At 40.2% G+C, this 21,409-nt stretch overlaps 2 protein-coding genes and 1 long non-coding RNA gene across 6 annotated transcripts in view; 2 read left to right on the top strand and 1 right to left on the bottom strand.

The window, feature by feature from the left end:
- The window catches only part of LOC112230445 (inactive tyrosine-protein kinase 7-like), a 41,180-nt gene extending 39,315 nt beyond the window's left edge, over positions 1–1,865 (top strand). Inside the window, exon 20 of the mRNA XM_042310886.1 lies at positions 261–1,865. Coding sequence (XP_042166820.1) covers positions 261–421 — 161 coding nt within the window. The 3' untranslated portion in view covers positions 422–1,865. The remainder of the gene's footprint in view (positions 1–260) is intronic.
- Positions 1,866–3,287: 1,422 nt separating this feature from the next.
- On the bottom strand, positions 3,288–10,643 carry LOC112230447. Its single transcript, XR_002950322.2, has 3 exons — positions 10,407–10,643; positions 3,659–3,743; positions 3,288–3,406 (listed from the first exon to the last, which is right to left on the bottom strand). It is a non-coding gene; the product is annotated as an uncharacterized LOC112230447 (long non-coding RNA).
- LOC112230446 (serine/threonine-protein kinase MARK1) overlaps positions 9,383–21,409 on the top strand; it is a 96,652-nt gene continuing 84,625 nt past the window's right edge. For 2 of the 4 annotated variants that reach the window (XM_024396765.2, XM_024396766.2), the window contains exon 1: positions 9,383–9,993. In XM_024396765.2, the coding sequence (XP_024252533.1) occupies positions 9,943–9,993 (51 nt within the window). In that variant the 5' untranslated portion in view covers positions 9,383–9,942. The remainder of the gene's footprint in view (positions 9,994–21,409) is intronic. The other 2 variants (XM_024396767.2, XM_024396768.2) reach the window with 1 other exon arrangement.

A 21,409-nucleotide genomic window follows, 5' to 3' on the forward strand; every position in this document is an offset into this window, starting at 1 on the left:
AGATGACGTCACCAATGTCACTAGAGGATGTTGCACACACAATTTTAAAAAACTTAAAAAAAAAAAAAACATAGATACCTGCTGTTTACATTGCGGTAATGCTGGAGATGAATATAAGGTTCAAAAGTAGTGGAATTCCCTTTTAAGGTTTATTGCTCTGTTCTGTCCTTATTTCTCTATCCCTCCTTTCACCTCTTTCCCTGCATTTTGCTCGCTCTCACCCCATGTGTGTTGTTCTCTCACGTCTTCCCCTCTACCAGAGCTGAGAGAGGGCCGGGGGAAGCTGCCCCTGCCCCAGGGCTGTCCTTCTCGGGTGTACAAGCTGATGACTCGCTGTTGGGCCCCCAGCCCCAAGGACCGCTCCTGCTTTAGCGACATCGTCTCTGCCCTCGGCGAACTGCCCTCCGAGAGCAAGGTGTAACACACACACGGCCCAGGTGCACTGTGTGTGTGTGTATGAATGTGTTAGGAATGGGGGGAGGTGACAAGTGTGTGTGTGAGAGCAGTTGTGTACAAATGTGATTAAGTCCATACACACACACAAAACCGGTGGATCAGTGTGTATGTGAAGGACGTATAGAGGTGTTGGCGTGTGTGCGTGAGCATGCATGTTTTGGCTTTTTTGAATTTGTGTGTCTCGCACTCCAGGACTATCCTACTCTGCCCTGTTGGCCTCTGTAGTTAGCGTCTGCAAGAGCAGAAAGAGTCTCTTAACAACAAGGAACTTTGGTCCCAAATGAGGACCCAGCCGAGAAGAGATCAACATCCGGACGAGCTTCTCCTTCACGTCTCTATGGATTAAAATGACAATTTTTTACAATGAGGACTTATATTGTGCCTTAGGTCAAATGGTGTCTATAACATTTAATCTAGAAACTAATGACAGTTAATGTCGGCACGGTTTTCACCCCAATTGGATCTTTTCTGTTGCTCATGTTTGTGAATGGACAAGACAGAAGGGACATTTTCTGCCCAGAGCCAAACGGGACATTAAGGTACAACCTCTTCAGGTGTAAAAATCGAATGTGTCTCACCCTGTTAGATATGATCAGAACAAGGTGAAGGGCCAGCGGTGGCATTATTACACTTGTGTGGCGTTTAGCTGGAGTGTGGATGGAATCAAAGCTCACAACACTAGTTTTCCTTGCCTTGAAGGTACATCTTTGGTTTATTTAAAGTATAGTCATGACAGTATATGAATTAGCTTCAACATGCTATTTGAGTAAAGGTAACAGATCATCTGAGCTGTAGCATTCAAGGCTAGCTATAGGCCATCCTGTCATGGACAGTTTTGTACTCCTATCAAAGATGTCTGAATGTTACTGCTCCATTTGCCCATCATTCATCCAATCCTATCGCGACCTGAGCTTTTCCAATCAGAGTGGGAGAAACCTTTCTTTGTAGTGCTTTTGTATTCATGTTTACAACATGCACTGATCACAACTATACCTTTTTGTATTCTAGAAGGATTGTTTTGGAGACCTGTTAACTTATTTTCAAGGTCTTGTTTTGTATGTTTTCACTGTATAGAAAGGTACTAAGCTTCTTTGATAATTGTTTTATGTGTGAGGCATTTGAGGATTTGTGTGGAATAGTTCATTTGTCATTTATTGAACCAAAACATATGGAATTAAGGTTCTCCTGAAAAAAAAAAATGTGTAAGTGCCTGGCAAATGAAGGACTTTGCATCAGTCTTGCTATTGTTTTAATATTTACTTTTTTACTTGAACATTTTTATACATTGCAGATTTTCCCTTTGTTTTTATGTACAAAATGTTGTAGTAATTTGGATATTGGTTCTATTTTAAGTGTTTATCCAAACATACATGCCGCTGGTCCAATAAAATCCTTTTGTTGTAAATGTACCTTTTCTGTTTGTACGCCGTTTGGGAAATATTGTGCATATAGCCGTTATTAACAAATATAAGATCTCACTGGTAACATGTAGCGTTTGGCTTGAGTAAGAGTACACCTTAATTTAAAAAAAAATCTATCAACAGTTTAACAAAAAATAACCCTCTGCAAGGATATTCAAGCTTTGTCCAAATCTGATATTTATCCAAAGTTAATATTGGTATCATCAAACTCAACAAGTCTGTATTGTTTTGTCTTTGAGGGTCAGTCCAGCTTGCAGAGTGGAGGATGAAGATCTGTGAATCCTAAATCCAGCATAGTGTGGCTCCGTGAACGTGGTGTGGAATGCATGCAGAGGAACACTTGACCCACGTGAATCGATTATGTAGAGTCACAGGCCGTCTCTGGGCCAGTTCAGATAAACCCCAAACTGACTGATGAGCGCAGGCCAGCTCTCAAGAGGAAGGATAGAACTTGATCCCCCAGCCTTTGCATTTTGATCCATGTACTCCTTCACTACTCCTCCTTCTGAGTCTGTTTAGACATCACCCCCACTGATATGGCTCTGGGTTTCTCTCTTCCAGTCCACTCTCCCTCCCAGTAGCAGTGGCCCAATAGCTGCTCTTGACATAACAACCCAAAGGGATTCTGAGGTTCAACGGGAGTTGTTGGTTTCCTCTGTCCTACAGTGTTAGCTGATAGGCATCCGAGGGACAGATTTCTCTATCAGACTGCTAATACCATGTGATAACTAAGACAGATAGGGACTATGATCTGTAACAATACATAACATTCTTTTGAAGAGTTATGCTAATTGAAATACGTTTCCCCCCCCAGCTATATTACTCACATTTCACAAGCCCTGGTTTGTTCCAGCATCAAATGGTCCACAAGGTGGAAAAATGTTAACCGTTACTGAGTTGCAAAGTTCTCCACAATGGTTCTAGAGGACTAAGACAGACAAGGCATTAAGACCAACCCTGCTGTAGCCCACATTTACTTCAGCGTCTCCAGCCTAGTGTGGATCCTCCAGCACAGCAGAGAGCAGTTGCAGTCCTAGCTGCTTTTAGCAAGCCGGTATATTTACAGTGCATTCTGAAAGTTCAGACCCCTTCACTTTTCCCACATTTTGTTATGATATAGCCTTATTCTTAAAAAGGATCAAATAAATTACTCATCTACACAAAAACAGATTTTGACATTTTTGCGAATTTATTACAAATCAAAAAACATTATTTACATAAGTATTCAGACCCTTTGCTATGAGACTCAAATGGAAAAAGGATGCATCTGAGGTCAATTATCTACAACTTGAGTGCAGTCCACCTGTGAAATTCAATTGATTGGACATGATTTGGAAAGGCGCACACACATGTCAGACAAAAACCAAGCCATGGAATGATCCGTAGAGCTCCGAGACAGGATTGTGTCGAGGCACAGATCTGGGGAAGGATACCAAAAAATGTCTGCATCATTGAAGGAAAAAAAGGTTAAAAAAAAAAATTTTAGCTCCTGAATCCAGTATGTCGTAGATTAAGTTCAGTTTTCATGACTGCGGAAACAAAGCAACAGTCATAGGATTCCTACCTTAGAATGCAGCTATCTGGTCTGCAGAGAGAACTTAAAGCAAGATGAATAGATTATACTCTATGAATATGTTTCAGTGTAGTACTTCTTGAATTTGTGAAAGATTACAAAATACCAGTTGAGGGGAGTATTGGATTATTTTTCAGATGGAGGTATTTGACTACCTTTGCATGTAGACATTACTTGATATTTAATTATCACAAAGAATCTTACTTACATTGCTCTCTTGCAGAACCTGGAGACTGGTACCAGCCTTCTGTGGCCATCTTTAAATTGAATGTGTAGGGCACCTCTTCTGATATCTGCAACATGTAGAGCAGAGCACTGCTATGCTTCAAGCCTGTCCCCAGAGAAAGTTTACTGTCTCTTTTATTCTTTGAATGTGATTGAACTTGTGCCTGTTAAGTGGCTTTATATCAACAGTTACCTACGGAAACGGTACTGTACTGCATAGTGAGATTTCAAATGGTCACACCCATATTGTTTATTAACTGCAGTGTATATTGTTCAGGGGTGTAATTCAGTATGACAGCATGCTGTTTAATTCAGAGGAAACGGTACTGTACTGAATGACCAGTTGAAGAATGGAGTAATTATGGTGGCCTAGAGGGCGATTGTGTATGACGTGGTGCACAAGTTTTGCGATTTCATGTCGTTCAGGAAGCTAAATTCCTAGGTATAACACTGGATGGTCAATTATCATGGTCAAATCACATTCGCAAAGTTGTTGTGAAGGGCATGTCTGTTTGTAAAAAGATGTTCTGCATTTTTGGCACAAATCAACTGTCTTTGTCGTCCCATCTTGATTGCTCTCCGGTAATAGGGTCAAGTGCAGCAAAGAAAGAACTAGCAAAGCTGCAGCGGGCTCAGAAGTGAGTAGCATGCCTTACCCTTAACTGCAAATACAGAACTAACAACAACATGTCAGTCTTTCCTGTTTGAGAGTTGACAACAGATGAACTGATTCTCCCAGTTATGAGAAATATTACTGCATAAACAAATAACATTCAGCACAGACACTCATACATAGCCTACAAAACATCCCACCAGAGGTCTCTTCACAGTCCAAGTCCAAAACAAATTCACGGCAACGCACTGTATTACACAGAGCAATGAACACATGGAACTCCCTTCCATCTCCAATTACTGAAGCAAACAGAAAAATGACCTTTTAAATGGATTAAACAACATTTCATGGAACGACAGGTACTGTGAGGAGACATTAAATTATCTGGCAACAGCTCTGGTGGACATTCCTGCAGTCAGCATGCCAATTGCACGCTCCTTCAAAACTTGAGACATCTGTGACATTGTGTTGTGTGACAACTGCACATTTTAGTGACCTTTTGTCTCCAGCAAAAGGCACACCTGTGTAATGATTTTGATGTTTAAAGGATCGGACCCTTTTTGTTCAATTTCCTGGCTAAAATGACATATCTAACTGCCTGTAGCTCAGGACCTGAAGCAAGGATATGATATTCTTGATACTGTTTGGAGAATAACACAGATCTGGAAAAAGATAATAGAAAAAAAAGTTCCATCTTTGAAATGCAAGAGAAAGACTAAACAAAATCTACCACCAGATGGCAGCAGTGTGTATGCAAAGTTTCGGACTGATCCAAGTGAAGCATGACTACACTATATTTTGTATCAAGTCTGCCAGGAGTTTGCCCAAATGTGCCACATTTGTCAATTAACACATTTAAGTACATAACTATAGAATATACAAAAATAAAATGATGGATAATTAGCCTCCTGACAGAAAAGATAACCTTCACACATCTAGATGGCCAGGTCTGGGGCCAGAGACAGCAGGGGTTCAAACTGTAGAACCCAGTTCCTACATTTTAATATAAAAATGTATTTTTATCAAACAAAACTATCCTACATCTTGGGACCCTCAGGTTGACAAATCAGAGCAAGATTACTGAACGTAAGCAGATTGATACATTCACCTCTGAAGGTAAACTAGTTGCCGTGTTTTGTTGTTGTGCACTCAAACAATAGCATGCAATTTTTTCAATGATAGCTACTGTAAATTGGACACTGCAGTTGGATTAAAAATAATTTACGCTTCCTATCCATATAAAACACGTCTATGTCCTGGAATGTTGGCTGTTACATAGATCATTCTAGTCACATTAGCAACAACCGTCCCGGTTTAGGGACACCGATCTGGTAGAGGATATTATTAATCAGATTCTTGATATGCCAAACCTGTCAGGTGGATGGATTATCTTGGCAAAGGAGAAACGTTCACTAAAAGGGATGTAACCAACCTTGTGCACCAAATGAGAGAAATAAGCTTTTTGTGCGTATGGAACGTTTCTTGGATCTTTTATTTCAGCTCATGAAACATGGGACCAACACTTTACATGTTGTGTTTTTATATTTTTGTTCAGTGTATTATCTTTAATATTTAGTTTGAGTTTTCTTCTAAACTGTGGGCAAAAATCAAATGGTGTTTAAGTTTTTGTATGTTACCAATTGAACAACATATATTGCAGGATAAATCAATGTTAAAGTTTACATACCTGGCCATATATGAATGTTACATTTTACTTTATGGTTGGTTATGTAGGCTTCTTCTAACCCATCGCTTTCTACTACATACAATAATACAATTTAATGATATCTTTACATGAATATATATAATTTAGAAGTCCAAAAATGGATGTACCAACTACAGATAGACTTAAAGGGACAGCCAAAAGTGTGCGAGTTTGAGCATGTATCCATTAGGCCTATGGATTTTCTTATCAGCATGAATTGCAGTGGGGCAAAAAAGTATTTAGTCAGCCACCAATTGTGCAAGTTCTCCCACTTAAAACGATAAGAGGGGCCTGTAATTTCCATCATAGGTACACTTCAACTATGACAGACAAAATGAGAGACAAAAAACAGAAAATTTGCAAATTATGGTGGAAAATAAGTATTTGGTCACCTACAAACAAGCAAGATTTCTGGCTCTCACAGACCTGTACCTTCTTCTTTAAGAGGCTCCTCTGTCCTCCACTCGTTACCTGTATTAATGGCACCTGTTTGAACTTGTTATCAGTATAAAAGACACCTGTCCACAACCTCAAAACAGTCACACTCCAAACTCCACTATGGCCAAGACCAAAGAGCTGTCAAAGGACACCAGAAACAGAATTGTAGACCAGGCTGGGAAGACTGAATCTGCAATAGGTAAGCAGCTTGGTTTGAAGAAATCAACTGTGGGAGCAATTATTAGGAAATGGAAGACATACAAGACCACTGATAATCTCCCTCGATCTGGGGCTCCACGCAAGATCTCACCCCGTGGTGTCAAAATGATCACAAGAATGGTGAGCAAAAATCCCAGAACCACACGGGGGGACCTAGTGAATGACCTGCAGAGAGCTGGGACCAAAGTAACAAAGCCTACCATCAGTAACACAATACGCCGCCGGGGACTCAAATCCTGCAGTGCCAGAAGTGTCCCCCTGCTTAAGCCAGTGCATATCCAGGCCCGTCGGAAGTTTACAAGAGAGCATTTGGATGATCCAGAAAAAGATTGGGAGAATGTCATATGGTCAGATGAAATCAAAGCAGAACTTTTTGGTAAAAACTCAACTCGTCGTGTTTGGAGGACAAAGAATGCTGAGTTGCATTCAAAGAACACCATACCTACTGTGAAGCATGGGGTAGAAACATAATGCTTTGGGGCTGTTTTCTGCAAAGGGACCAGGACGACTGATCCTTGTAAAGGAAAGAATGACTAGGGCCATGTATCATGAGATTTTGAGTGAAAACCTCCTTCCGTCAGCAAGGGCATTGAAGATGAAACGTGGCTGGGTCTTTCAGCATGACAATGATCCCAAACACACCGCCCGGATAACGACGGAGTGGCTTCGTAAGAAGCATTTCAAGGTCATGGAGTGGCCTAGCCAGTCTCCAGATCTCAATCCCATAGAAAATCTTTGGAGGGAGTTGAAAGTCCGTGTTGCCCAGCAACAGCCCCAAAACATCACTGCTCTAGAGGAGATCTGCATGGAGGAATGGGCCAAAATACCAGCAACAGTGTGAAGACTTACAGAAAACGTTTGACCTCTGTCATTGCCAACAAAGGGTATATAACAAAGTATTGAGATAAACTTTTGTTATTGACCAAATACTTATTTTCCACCATAATTTGCAAATAAATAAATTAAAAATCCTACAATGTGATTTTCTGTTTTTTTTTCTCTAATTTTATCCGTCATAGTTGAAGTGTACCTATGATGGAAATTACAGGCCTCTCATCTTTTTAAGTGGGAGAACTTGCACAGTTGGTGGCTGACTAAATACTTTTTTGCCCCACTGTAGATTAGAATAAAAGTGGGGCTTTTATTGCTCATAGGCTGGGATCCGCACTATGCAGCTGTTGCAAGAGCGCAATTTTCACTGGCTGTCCATTGGTTTCAAAGACAATGATTGATAGTCACCTTGAACTTCTTGAATTCAATCATTATTGGGTACAAATACACACTTAGATTTGTGAATAGCCATCCACAACAACCAAAATCCGTAAGGCGCAAATAGCTAAACGAGAGAGCAGCAGTGTGATTCACATCAATACGCTATGTAGATATCAATAATAAGTGATATCCGGATCGCCGAAGACTACACCACTGCTGTCATCCTTTCCTCCAAGCTTTTATTACATTTGATAATCTTCGGATGCCGACAGCAGTCGCACCATTGTAAGACATAGCTCATACTGTAGCCTACGAAAGTTTATTTGTGCTCTTTTCCCGCGATCCATCAAACACATTTGGTGTGTCATCATAGTGGTCAGACAGGGTCAGGTGGAACAGATTTAAATTGTGCGCCTTTTTCAACGCTGATTTGAATGTCATCGAGAAAACAGTGTTGTCAAATATTTTTTTCCCGCAAACATCCTTACTGAATTTAAACGTAATCTTCAAATTAATCATCTTGTTTTTCAAAAGTTTCAATTGATTACAATATTTATGCTGGTAACGGATTACAGTTACCGTTTTTGTAATCCCTTACATGTAACGGATTCCATGAAATCCGTTACTCTCCAGCCCTGCCTAACGTACCAGAGGGTAAACAATTGCCATTCAACCAGTTTTGAAAAGAGAAAACATTCTGCTCCATTGTAAAGTGCAAGGGTGCCACACTATTTGAGCACAACTGTAAGTGCATTTCATTACCTTGCAAATCACACATTGGACCTGAAATCAAATCGTGTCACATGCTTCCTAAACAACTAGATGTAAAGTAGACTAACAGTGAAATGCTTACTTACAGGCCCTTCAAAATGCAGAGGGAAAAAAATGAGTAATGATAACTTGCCTATGTACACGGGGTACCAGAAATGTAGCATAACATAGGATGATGACATTGGCGGAAAGGGAATAGGGGATACCTAGTCACTTGTATAATTTAACGCTAGCATATAGATTCAATCTCAGGCGTGTTAGGGTACAGCATAAAGGCAAATTAACATAATCAATGCAATTCCGAATTATAAACGCTAGATGGCAACATTGGCACATTTAACTCGTTTTTGACATTGCAAATAATAGACGAAAGTCTTAGGTATGGCTTTTTAGTTCTGTTATTGCTAAACAAGGTGATACTTTCCTTGTATTTTTAATGAATGTATACGAAGTCGATGCATTTTGACCAGGAATCAGTGACCAATTCGCTTATAAATTATGGTATGCTTACAAATACGGTACTTCGAATGTTTAGGAATGTCATTCTTTAAATCTCGAGATGATTTACCGCCCAAGAATGATGATCATGATGATGCTTTCCAAACAAACAGTTCGCACATGCATATCCTTGGCAGCATATGTCAACAATCAAGAACCACCTCCTCCTGCTACCACAAATACGTCCTCATAACCATTTTCTTCAATTCATATTAAACCCTCCCCTCTCCTCTCTCCCCCCTCTCTTTGATCTAGGTTGCTCGATCCCTCTCTCGCCACCTGGCGTTGCTACTGTCATGTTCTTTCGTCTTACAGCGTTGCGAAGGAATATAATGTTGTTGCTTGCATGCGTTCTATAAAAGATATTCCATGAACACGGGTTGTACCCGCGTAGGCTACCCTGCGCCCAAGCCTTTTGGGAGGGGAGAATGAAGTTCGCTTCTGTGTAGGGTGTTGCTTTTACTACTACTCCCCCATCTCGCGTTCGTTTTCCTAGTGTGTGTCAGCCTATATATCAGGGTGGATCAATGCTGGATTCTTTCCTTCATACAAACTCCTATCCGTTCTTTCGGCCCGCTACACCCGCTTGCCTCGTACCCGGGGGCGCATCTATCAGCATAGATAGACCTGCGCTGGCTCCGAGCGGGCCTTGAGGTAGATATGCTGTAGTGTGGAATACTCCCTTTGGACGGTCGGGTAGGAAATGCCGGCGGTGTAAAAAAAAAGAAAAGAAAGTCAAATTCATATTTTTACTCGTCGCACTGTTCTCGGCGGCTGCCAAGCTCGGGGCTTAGCGGCCTGTACACACAAAATGTCGACCAGAACGCCATTACCCACAGTGAATGAGCGTGATACAGAGAATGTAAGTATCCAATGTTCCTTCTTCCCTATGGCCTATATTTTCCTAAGGACGATATTATTTTTGGCTGAGTTTGTGTGGTGGTGCCTTGTGAATCACAATAACGCTAAAATTGGGCTTGTCTGTGTAACCTCTCGGTCAGCAAGCTAGCCGCATAGCCCACTGAGGATTTAGCTAACGTTACCCATCCTCTGCCATTGTCATTTTTTAAACATTATTGCATTTGAAATCGTTTCATCAGATCAATTTTTACTCATGCCATTGTAGGTTATAAGACTACAGGTAAACATTCATATTTGTAGTAGCTAGAATTTGGCCATGTCTGCGTGGAAGACTGCGTCCTAAAATATGTGTTCTGATGCTTTCGGTTATCTATGACTGGGAAACCGTTGCCCACAAATCAGATACAATGTTACCTTGTGTCTGTCGGTCCTCGCTGATCATTACAGCCAAAGTTACACCGTATCTTAATTTCTGGAGGAGGCCCGTTTTGAAAATGTGCCATAGCATAGGACAATTTCTATTGTTAGCTTACTGCAACATTAGATCCAGACCATGTTCAAAAGCTGTGACTCAACTTGGGAGATCATGGTAGGCCTACGTGCGGGAAGAAATCTAGCTCAGCAGGCGGTCTAAGTGCCTTGACTGATTACCGTCTGTCGTACTGTAGTTAATGACGCATTTTGCTCTGATTAAGACAATTAACATGGCTTTCAGGTAGTTGTTACAGGTAGGGCCTAGTAGTTACATCAATTTTTTTTGACTTGTAATTTAATGATAGGCTAAATACCCATTCATTCTTTAAGAATATAACTCATAAATGCCCCATGAGTTTATTTCAACTGTCTTACCCCCAAATATAAGCTTTTACTCCTGTTTGTAACAATGTCATTGTTAAACACTCAAAACATGGAACTATTATTTATCTCATGGATGGTCAGTCTGCATCCACAAAGCTGTCTTTGAGTTTGAAAATTCAGATGTCAAAACGTAGGTTGTGACCAATGATGTATATAAACCCTGGAATGCAGATCCTATGTATTGGCCATTGACAGTCTTTGAAGCCACCGGTCGGCCATATTGACACTCCCCGGAAGGCGCAGTCCTCCACAGGAATGAATGGAATTCTATCAATTAAATGTTTTTAAAGGCAAAAGTACATATATTTAACGTTTTTGATGTGGACAGTAGAATTGGTCATCTCAAAAAATTACTTTAAGAAATGTTTTTTTTTAGATTTGTATTTTTTATTTAGAAGTTTAGCTCACATAATATAATTTAAACATATGCATTAAAGTGACAGATTTTTCACCTAGTCGTCTCGGGGATTCGAACCAGCAACCTTTCAGTAACTGGCCCATCTCTCTTAACCGCTAGGTCAGGAAAGCTGCAGAAGGGCGTGCAGGTTACTATTAACTATCATTTATCAGTGCAATTTTGACGGCCAACTAAAAGCTGAAAAGTTTGAGGGCTTATCTACTGTTCCCTCTTTAGATTTGAGCTCATCTCTCTCTGGCTAACATTAGTTGTTGATCTTGTTGATAGGAAACTGAGGGAGAGCGAGCCTACCTTTTTCATGGTTGTTTCATCAATAGGACTGTAAAGTTCCCAAATGTAAGAGGACTCCCGTTGTATTTATATATTTTCATAAATCCATTCAGGTGTATTTTGTGGCTTTTGGCGACTGCTTTGTAATGATCTAAAGTTGCGCTGTTGCTACTGCCTGTAAACACAGTCTGGTTAAAAGTGAATGATGGCAGGGCCATGTGGCAAATGGCTTGTTTGCATACAGGCTTAGTGTAGCTATGATTGGCTATGGTGCACCGGTCTATGTAAACTACAGTCTTGGACAAGGCGGATGCTTTTTTTATTAGGTTTTAATTACTGCAGTGTTTATTAATTGTCCAAAAGCACTACTGCTTTGATTCCTACTCTATATTTCTATAGAAATTCCTCATGCCTTTCCCATACGTCATTCCCAAACATTCTATGAAAATGTGAAAATGACTAAGTGCTTGTTTGTCAGACAATTTAGAAAAGTGTCATTATTCCTGGGGGTGTATATGAGCAGATTTTTAACAAGATTTTATGTTGCTAAAATGCTTTCAGTTGGTCTTTAATAATGAAGCCAGTCAAGTTTTTGAACTGTCACCGAGAAAAGGGTTTGCGATTGTGCATGTTTATGAATGACTGTTGGAACCATGTGTAAAGTGTAATTCAGAGTCCACAGATGCAGAGACGTGATAGTCTGGCGTCCCATTGTGACATGGCTACGTGCCTCTGAGACTGTCTGCAGGGGAATGCCAAGCCCGAATGCACACCTCTCAAATTCCCAACCAACGCAGCTTTGCGTACTCAACTTCTATTCATCTGAATTAGAGGTCGACCGATTAATCGGTATGGCCGATTTCAAGTTTTCATAACAATCGGCAATCGGTATTTTTGGGCGCCGATTTGCCGAATGTTTAAAAATAAAATAAAAAATTAAATGTATTTTATTTTTTATTTTTTACACACCTTTTTATTTAATCTTTATTTAACTAGGCAAGTCAGTTAAGGACACATTCTTATTTTCAATGACGGCCTAGGAACAGTGGCTTAACTGCCTTGTTCAGGTGCAGAATTACAGATTTTCACCTTGTCAGCTCGGGGGAACCAATTTTGCAACCTTACAGTTAACTAGTCCAACGCAATAACAACCTGCCTCTCTCTCTCGTTGCACTCCACAAGGAGACTGACTGCCTGTTACACAAATGCAGTAAGCCAAGGTAAGTTGCTAGCTAACATTAAACTTATTTTATAAAAAACAATCAATCATAATCACTAGTTAACTACACATGGTTGATATTACTAGATATTATCTAGCGTGTCCTGCGTTGCATATAATCTGACTGAGCATACAAGCATCTAAGTATCTGACTGAGCGGTGGTAGGCAGAAGCAGGCGCGTAAACAACTTTCGGGCGTTTTGGCAGCAGCTCTTCATTGCGCTGTTTATGACTTCAAGCCTATCAACTCCCGAGATGAGGCTTGTGTAACCGAAGTGTCGTAAATTGTCGTTATGTTGCTGGTTTGAGCCCAGGGAAGGGCGAGGAGAGGGACGGAAGCTATACTGTTACACTGGCAATACTAAAGTGCCTATAAGAACATCCAATAATCAAAGGTTAATGAAAGACAAATGGTATAGGGGGAAATAGTCCTATAATTCCTAAAATAACAACAACCTAAAACTTCTTACCTGTGAATATTGAAGACTCATGTTAAAAGGAATCACCAGCTTTCATATGTTCTCATGTTCTGAGCATTTTTACATGGCACATATTGCACTTTTACTTTCTTCTCCAACACTGTTTTTGCATTATTTAAACTAAATTGATCATGTTTCATTATTTATTTGAGACTAAATAGATTAGATGTATGTATTATATTAAGTTAAAATAGGTGTTCATTGTTCATTCAGTATTGTTGTAATTCTCGTTATTACAAATATATATAAATAGATATTGGCTGATAAATCGGTATCGGCGTTTCAAAATCATAATCGGTCGACCTCTAATTGGAAGAGATTTCTGAATGTTCTTCGCCCAGCATACACCCCTCCAACCAAATCAAATCAAATCAAATTTATTTATATAGCCCTTCGTACATCAGCTGATATCTCAAAGTGCTGTACAGAAACCCAGCCTAAAACCCCAAACAGCAAGCAATGCAGGTGTAGAAGCACGGTGGCTAGGAAAAACTCCCTAGAAAGGCCAAAACCTAGGAAGAAACCTAGAGAGGAACCAGGCTATGTGGGGTGGCCAGTCCTCTTCTGGCTGTGCCGGGTGGAGATTATAACAGAACATGGCCAAGATGTTCAAATGTTCATAAATGACCAGCATGGTCGAATAATAATAAGGCAGAACAGTTGAAACTGGAGCAGCAGCACAGTCAGGTGGAAGTGAAACTGGAGCAGCAGCATGGCCAGGTGGACTGGGGACAGCAAGGAGTCATCATGTCAGGTAGTCCTGGGGCATGGTCCTAGGGCTCAGGTCAGTTGAAACTGGAACAGCAGCATGGCCAGGTGGACTGGGGACAGCAAGGAGTCATCATGTCAGGTAGTATCATGTCAGGTAGTCCTGGGGCATGGTCCTAGGGCTCAGGTCCTCCGAGAGAGAGAAAGAAAGAGAGAAGGAGAGAATTAGAGAACGCACACTTAGATTCACACAGGACACCGAATAGGACAGGAGAAGTACTCCAGATATAACAAACTGACCCCAGCCCCCCGACACACAAACTACTGCAGCATAAATACTGGAGGCTGAGACAGGAGGGGTCAGGAGACACTGTGGCCCCATCCGAGGACACCCCCGGACAGGGCCAACCAGACATTCTTCATATTTCTCTCTCTACCATTTCATATACCTTTGATGATTGGATGTTCTTATAGGCACTATAGTATTGCCAGCCTAATCTCGGGAGTTGATAGGCTTGAAGTTATAAACAGCGCTGTGAAGCAAACGTTGCTAAGAGCTGCTGGCAAACGCAGGAGAGTTTCAATGAATGTTTACGAGCCTACTGCTGCCTACCACCGCTCAGTCAGACTGCTCTATCAAATAATAGACTTAATTATAATATAATAAACACACAGAAATACGAGCCATTGGTCATTATGGTCAAATCTGGAAACTGTCATTTTGGGGGCGGCAGGGTAGCCTAGTGGTTAGTGTTGGATTAGTAACCGAAAGGTTGCAAGTTCGAATCCCCGAGCTGACAAGGTACAAATCTGTCTTTCTGCCCCTGAACAGGCAGTTAACCCACTGTTCCTAGGCCGTCATTGAAAATAAGAATTTGTTCTTAACTGACTTGCCTAGTAAAATAAAGGTAAAAACAAAACATTTATTCTTTTTGAGAAATACGGAACTGTTCTGTATTTTATCTAACGGGTGGCATCCCTAAGTCTAAATATTCCTGTTACGTTGCACAACCTTCAATGTTATGTCATAATTATGTACAATTCTGACAAATTAGTTTTCAATGAGCCAGGTGGCCCAAACTGCTGCATATACCCTAACTCTGTGTGCAATGAACGCAAGAGAAGTGACACAATTTCCCTAGTTAATATTGCCTGCTAACATGAATTTATTTTATCTAAATATGCAGGTTTAAAAAATATACTTCTGTGTATTGATTTTAAGAAAGGCACTGATGTTTATGGTTAGGTACATTCGTGCAACGAATATGCTTTTTTTTTGCAAATGCGCTTTTGTTAAATCCTCCTCGTTTGGCGAAGTAGGCTGTGATTCGATGATGAATTAACAGGCAATGCATTGATTATGTGCAACACAGGACAAGCTAGTTAACCTAGTAATGTCATCAACCATGTGTAGTTAACTAGTGATTATGTGAAGCTTGATTGTTTTTCATAAGATAAGTTTAATGCTAGCCTGCAACTCTTACCTTGGCTCATTGCTGCACTCGCGTAACAGGTGGTCAGCCTGCCACGCAGTTTTCTCGTGGAATGTAATCGGCCATAATTGACATCCAAAAAATGCAGATTACTGATTGTTATGAAAACATGAAATCACTTCAATACACATTTGCCTGTGAGCATCAGTCATCCAGTTGCATACACAGCTTGAGCAAGACATTCATCAGCATTTCTCTGACTATGTTTCTCCATTGAGTCAAAAAAATGTATGATTCCAGGAGCTGTTGCTATCGATAAGGTGTCTGACTCATAATTTTCACCTCGAATAGAAGTCGAGGGACTTTTGTCAGAGGTTGCTTGTTGTGAGCGCTGAGTGAACTTTATGCACTTGGCCAGATGATTCTGCATATTTGTTGCATTCTTCACATATGATTTGGCACAGTATTTGCAAATGTACACCGTTTTTCCTTCTAATTAGCTGCAGTGAAATGTCTCCACACATCAGATAGTGCCCGTGGCATTTCCCTGTAATGATTTGAAAAAAAAATAGTAAAAAAACAAACAAATACAATTCCATGTACAGATAAATAGTTAAGCAGTTAGATTAAACAACTCCTTTGTAAGATACATGTTTTAAAATGAAACTTGTATGGAAACAGGTGAATTAACACTCCTCAGTTAGCAGGCTCAAGCCAGCTAAAACCCACATGGTAGCAAAAACTAACTAGCAGAAATTGTTAGAAATGTTTTAAACACATTATGCTGTAGGCTACTATTTACTAGTTAACAAAAAAAAAAAAAAATATATATATATATATATATATATATATTTCACCCCACCCAGTATTGTAATCAAAACTTGAGAAAGCATGTAGTCCTTGGCTCAGACTGTGTAGTAGTGTGGGCTCAATAGCATCTCATTAGTGTGCAAGATCTTGAGAATCAGCTGTCCATGTGATGGAAGTGTGCACTGCACAGGTGATGGAAGGGGTTGCAATTCCATTGAATTGGGGATAGTTTAACCAAAATATGCCACAAGATCTAGAATTGCCTTGAGCATCCCACAAAAAAGGTTCACTTCTCAACTTTAAAAAAATGAATTTAATCAAAATTCCCGGGCTTAACTTCCCATGGAAAATGTCCACCCTTTGCAACCCTATCTACAACTGGTAGCGGTCCACCTAGACTGGGTCAGCAATATCTGCAGACTGCTGTTTTTGGCATAATTCATTTGGATATAAAGTCTCTTCAGTCAATCATCAGTGGGCCACCAAAAAATGTATGTAGCAAATGCATCCCTTGACTTATGCACTGCTCATTGGATGAATGACATTCCATTCCATGAGTTCCACATGACTTAACTTTTTTTTTTGTGAATCTATACGTCACTTCCATTATTATATTGTCTATCTCTAGTCTGCTTATTGCCTCAGTACAAGCTAGATTTAATGGCTGACTAATTAAATAAGTTAATAGATTTAAGCATGGCATGCCACATGGAAAGGCAAAGTGCTACTGCCCTTTCCCTGTGAGCTATTGATCCATGCTGTCAGGAGGGATATATTTTGAAGTCAGTAGGCTACAGTAGTTCTGAAGAACTGTGCATTATTCTACACAGCTTTGTTTGTGTGTCTCATTCCATATTCATTTATTGGGACTAAGGTGGGTAAAAATTTCATCCTTAAAATACACATTAATTTCAAAGAGCTTACCTCAATGTAGGAAACAAATGTTGAAAAGGCAAGCATCAAAAGTGTAGTTACTCTTGACAGATCATATTTCAGTTTTGTGTTTGAAATTACCAGCTTATATCAGGGGAAAGCCAATTGAAAAAGGGAAATAAGTACTTTACTCAATTTCTGATTCCAGAACGAGTTGTTTGTCAACTTACTGTAAAATACTGCACTGAAAGATAATGGGTTTGAAGATATGCAAGTTGACAGAACTGGGTCCTCTTTCTTCTTAACTGCAGTAGCAAGGCCCAATTTCCATTACAATCCAGTTAAGTGCCCTATTACAAGACATTGTGTAATGCCTAGAAATAAATTGCAAATCACTGTCTTTGAATATTATTGAATGTTGAGTGTAATAGTAGGCTAATGATTAGAATCTTGATATTGCTGTCGAAAGAATCAGGGCACTGTTCTATGTAGTGAAACATTGTGAATTCCTAAAGAAAATTATAACTGTGTTCAAGACCGCTTGCAATAAGTTGAGGGGGGATTTGCTTTTTGTTTGTTTTTAAATCTTCTATGAGAGCCTGTATCAGAGTAATGTGACTAAATGCAGGTGACAAGTCTCTTGGACCTTTGTCGATGAATATCTGACAACTGCAACTTGTCTGGGCCAGGTCAAAGTAGCTTGACTGACTTCAATACCACCCCCCCACCCACCACATTGAATCAGTGTAATGGATAAACTTGTGGCCTGCATTCGCCAAATATCTGCCTGTCTCCACATATTAAAAGGTATATATTGAGATGGAAATAACCTCATCAAATATTTATTGGTAAGATTTGAGAAATGTGTTTTTAAAGTCCAAGAGCTCATAATTTTGTATCACTTTATGGGATGAATAAAGTTGCTTCCTGTGCATAAATGAAACCTTTTGGTCTTGCTACAAAAATTATGATAGTAAATCAGAAGAAAATGAGCCTGGGGGGAAATGTTGCCCTTTCCATAAAGAAGACCGCCCATTGTTGCCACAGGCAATGCACTACTACTAACTAACAGCCCTCAGGCTAAAAGGAACCAGTAACTATCTCTGTAAAGAAAGTGAGCGTGAAAGACTGAGCGAGGGAAATAGAGAGGAGTTCACTGAAGCATACCATATTACTGCATGGCATTTCAACTGGCCCAACCATTGCATAACAAGCGTCAAGGGGTTTGAGAAAGGATTGAGGCTTTCTAAGAGGCGGGCCAGGGGTGTGGGCTAATGTACCTTTCTGGAATGCTGTGTACAGGCAGTGCGCTCATTGTCACATAAACGCTGGAATTTTAGTGGTGTTAATAGATAACACCACAGAAAGAACCTCTGGTGCTTCTACCTGCTTTCCAGGAAAGGAAACAGAATCCACTGTTGGCTGACAGAAGTGGCTCCATGGTGTCTTTCAACGCTGTCATCTGGATTGCATGAAAATAACTTATTGCCTTGCTCAAGGGCAGAATGACTTTTTTTTTTACCTTGTCAGCTCCAGGATTCGATCCAGCAACCTTTCGGTTACTGGCCCAACGCTCCTACCCGCTAGGTAACCTGCTGCCCCACGAGCTCAATAATTAATTTGGTATTAACCTGTCTAGGAACGGGGTTCCGCTAACAGCCAATGAAATTGCAGTATGCCAAATTCCATCAACAGAAATCTCATAATTCAAATTTCTCAAACATACAAGTATAAGACACCATTTTAAAGATAAAATTCTCGTTAATCCAACCACAATGTCCGATTTCAAAAAAGCTTTTCGGCGAAAGCAGAACATATCATTATGTTAGGTCAGCAACTAGTCACAAAGCATACAGCCATTTTCCAACCAAAGAGAGGAGTCACAAAACTCAGAAATGGAGAGAAAATGAATCACTAACCTTTGATATTCTTCATCAGATGACACTCTCGGGACAACACGTTACACAATACATGCATGTTTTGTTCGATCAAGTTCACATTTATATCCAAAAACCTCAGTTTACATTTGGCTTTGCCTCCAAAACATCCTGTGAATTTGCACAGAGCCATATCAATTTACAGAAATACTCATAATTAACATTGATAAAAGATACAAGTGTTATTCACAGAATTAAATATATACTTCTCCTTAATGCAAGCGCTGTGTCAGATTTAAAAAAAACTTTACGGAAAAAGCAAACCATGCAATAATCTGAGTACGGCACTCCGAGACCATCACAACCCAAAAAGATATCCGCCATGTTGGAGTCAACAGAAGTCAGAAATAGCATTATAAATATTCACTTACCTTTGATGATCTTCATCAGAATGCACTCCCAGGAATCCCAGTTCCACAATAAATGTTTGATTTGTTCCATAAAGTCCACCATATATGTCCAAATAACTCCTTTTGGTTCATGCGTTCCGTACACAATCTAAACTCACGACGAGCTGGCAGGTCCAGGCAAAAGTTCAGACGAAAAGTCATATTACAGTTCGTAGAAACATATCAAACGATGTATAGAATCAATCTTTCGGATGTTTTTATCATTAATAATGTTCCAACCGGAGAATTCCTTTGTCTGTAGAAAAGCAATGGAACGAGAGGTAACTTCCACACAAGCTCGTGGCTCTCTGCCAGACCTCTGACTCATTCCCCTCTCATTCGGCCCCACCTCACAGTAGAAGCATCAAACAAGGTTCTAAAGACTGTTGACATCTAGTGGAAGCCGTAGGAAGTGCAAAATGACCCCACAGACACTGTGTATTCGATAGGCCAAGAGTTGAAAAACTACAAACCTCAGATTTCCCACTTCCTGGTTGGATTTTTCCCAGGTTTTTGCCTGCCATATGAGTTCTGTTATACTCAGACATAATTCAAACAGTTTTAGAAACTTCAGTGTTTTCTATCCAAATCTACTAATAATATGAATATATTAGCAATTGGGACTGAGTTTACTCTGGGCACGCTTTTCATCCAAATGTGAAAATGCTGCCCCCTAGCCCAAACGGGTTAATTAATTGTTTGCAACCTATAGCTTGCTGTTAATTTGAATTAAGTGGACTGCTTTTTTTTGTTTTTGTTGCATTGCCCTCAACGTTGCAGATAATTGCAGTTGCATACTTTTACTAGCATCTACTGCTTCCCAGGAACTGATTATTAGTGTTATAGCAATATCTTCAAGATATGGTGCAATGCTGAAATATAAGGCCTACAGTGAAAAATGTTTCTCACAGAACAACCATTGACCTTTGGGAAGAGAACATGGCTCTCTGTGGACATCAAAGTATGGCTAACTTTCTACAGCTCCTTTCATATTAAATGACCCTTGGTCAGCTTAGCTTATACATAATAGTCCCCTAGGAATGAATCATAAACAGACATTTCTTGAGAAGCAACGAATGCAGTTAGCTTCTCAAACTACACATCAGTCCATGGCCCTGACTCGTAAGGGGGAAGCAAGAAAAGGAATGGTTCCATTGCTGTCCTGTGAATGTGTTTACGATTAACAGTATGCACCCACTCCGGGCCCTGTTCCATTTTAGATCACATTTGATGCGTAGCAGAGTAGCCTTGCAACCCTGTGGCACATATGGCAACGTTTATAGCTAGTGCCCGCAAGAGACCAGCAATGGTTGATACAGATCATCTTTGGCGCTGCATAAGCACAAGTGTTGCGTACACTTACGAGCAGCCAATGGAGGCTCACTTGGATGGAAACGTAAAGAATCTTGGCATGTTTATCCACTTCAACAGGTAATAAATATAATTGGTTCTGGTATGCTTATGTTAATTAGGGACTGGAAATTAGCATAAGTCGTAAGCTAATTGCTTCACAGCTCAATGCATCTGACTCCGTGTCAGTGTTGCATTTGCATGTCTCCCTATTAGATAAAGGATTAAACTAGTTGATATAACAATACCAAAATGAAGACCAGAAAAAGATTATCCTAAGTGCAGCAGATGATGCAGCCCACATGCAACTTGTGTAACTCTAGCTTTAGGAAAGTCTGTGACCACGAATCAGACAAATCGGTAGCTATGTCTGTCGGATCTGCGAGAGGAACGAAACGAGGTTCATAACGAATGCCCAGATTAGAGGTCGACCGATTAATCGGCATGGCTGATTTCAAGTTTTCAATACAATCAGTAATCGGCATTTTTGGACGCCGATTATGGCCAATTATATTGCAATCCACGAGGAGACTGTGTGGCAGGCTGACCACCTGTTACGCGAGTGCAGCAAGGAGCCAAGGTAAGTTGCTAGCTAGCATTAAAGTAGTAAAAAAAAATCTCTTCACATAATCACTAGTTAACCTAGTAATATCATCAACCAGGTGTAGTTAAC

The sequence above is a fragment of the Oncorhynchus tshawytscha genome, linkage group LG32 (assembly GCF_018296145.1).
Source record: "Oncorhynchus tshawytscha isolate Ot180627B linkage group LG32, Otsh_v2.0, whole genome shotgun sequence".
Lineage (NCBI taxonomy): Eukaryota > Metazoa > Chordata > Actinopteri > Salmoniformes > Salmonidae > Oncorhynchus > Oncorhynchus tshawytscha.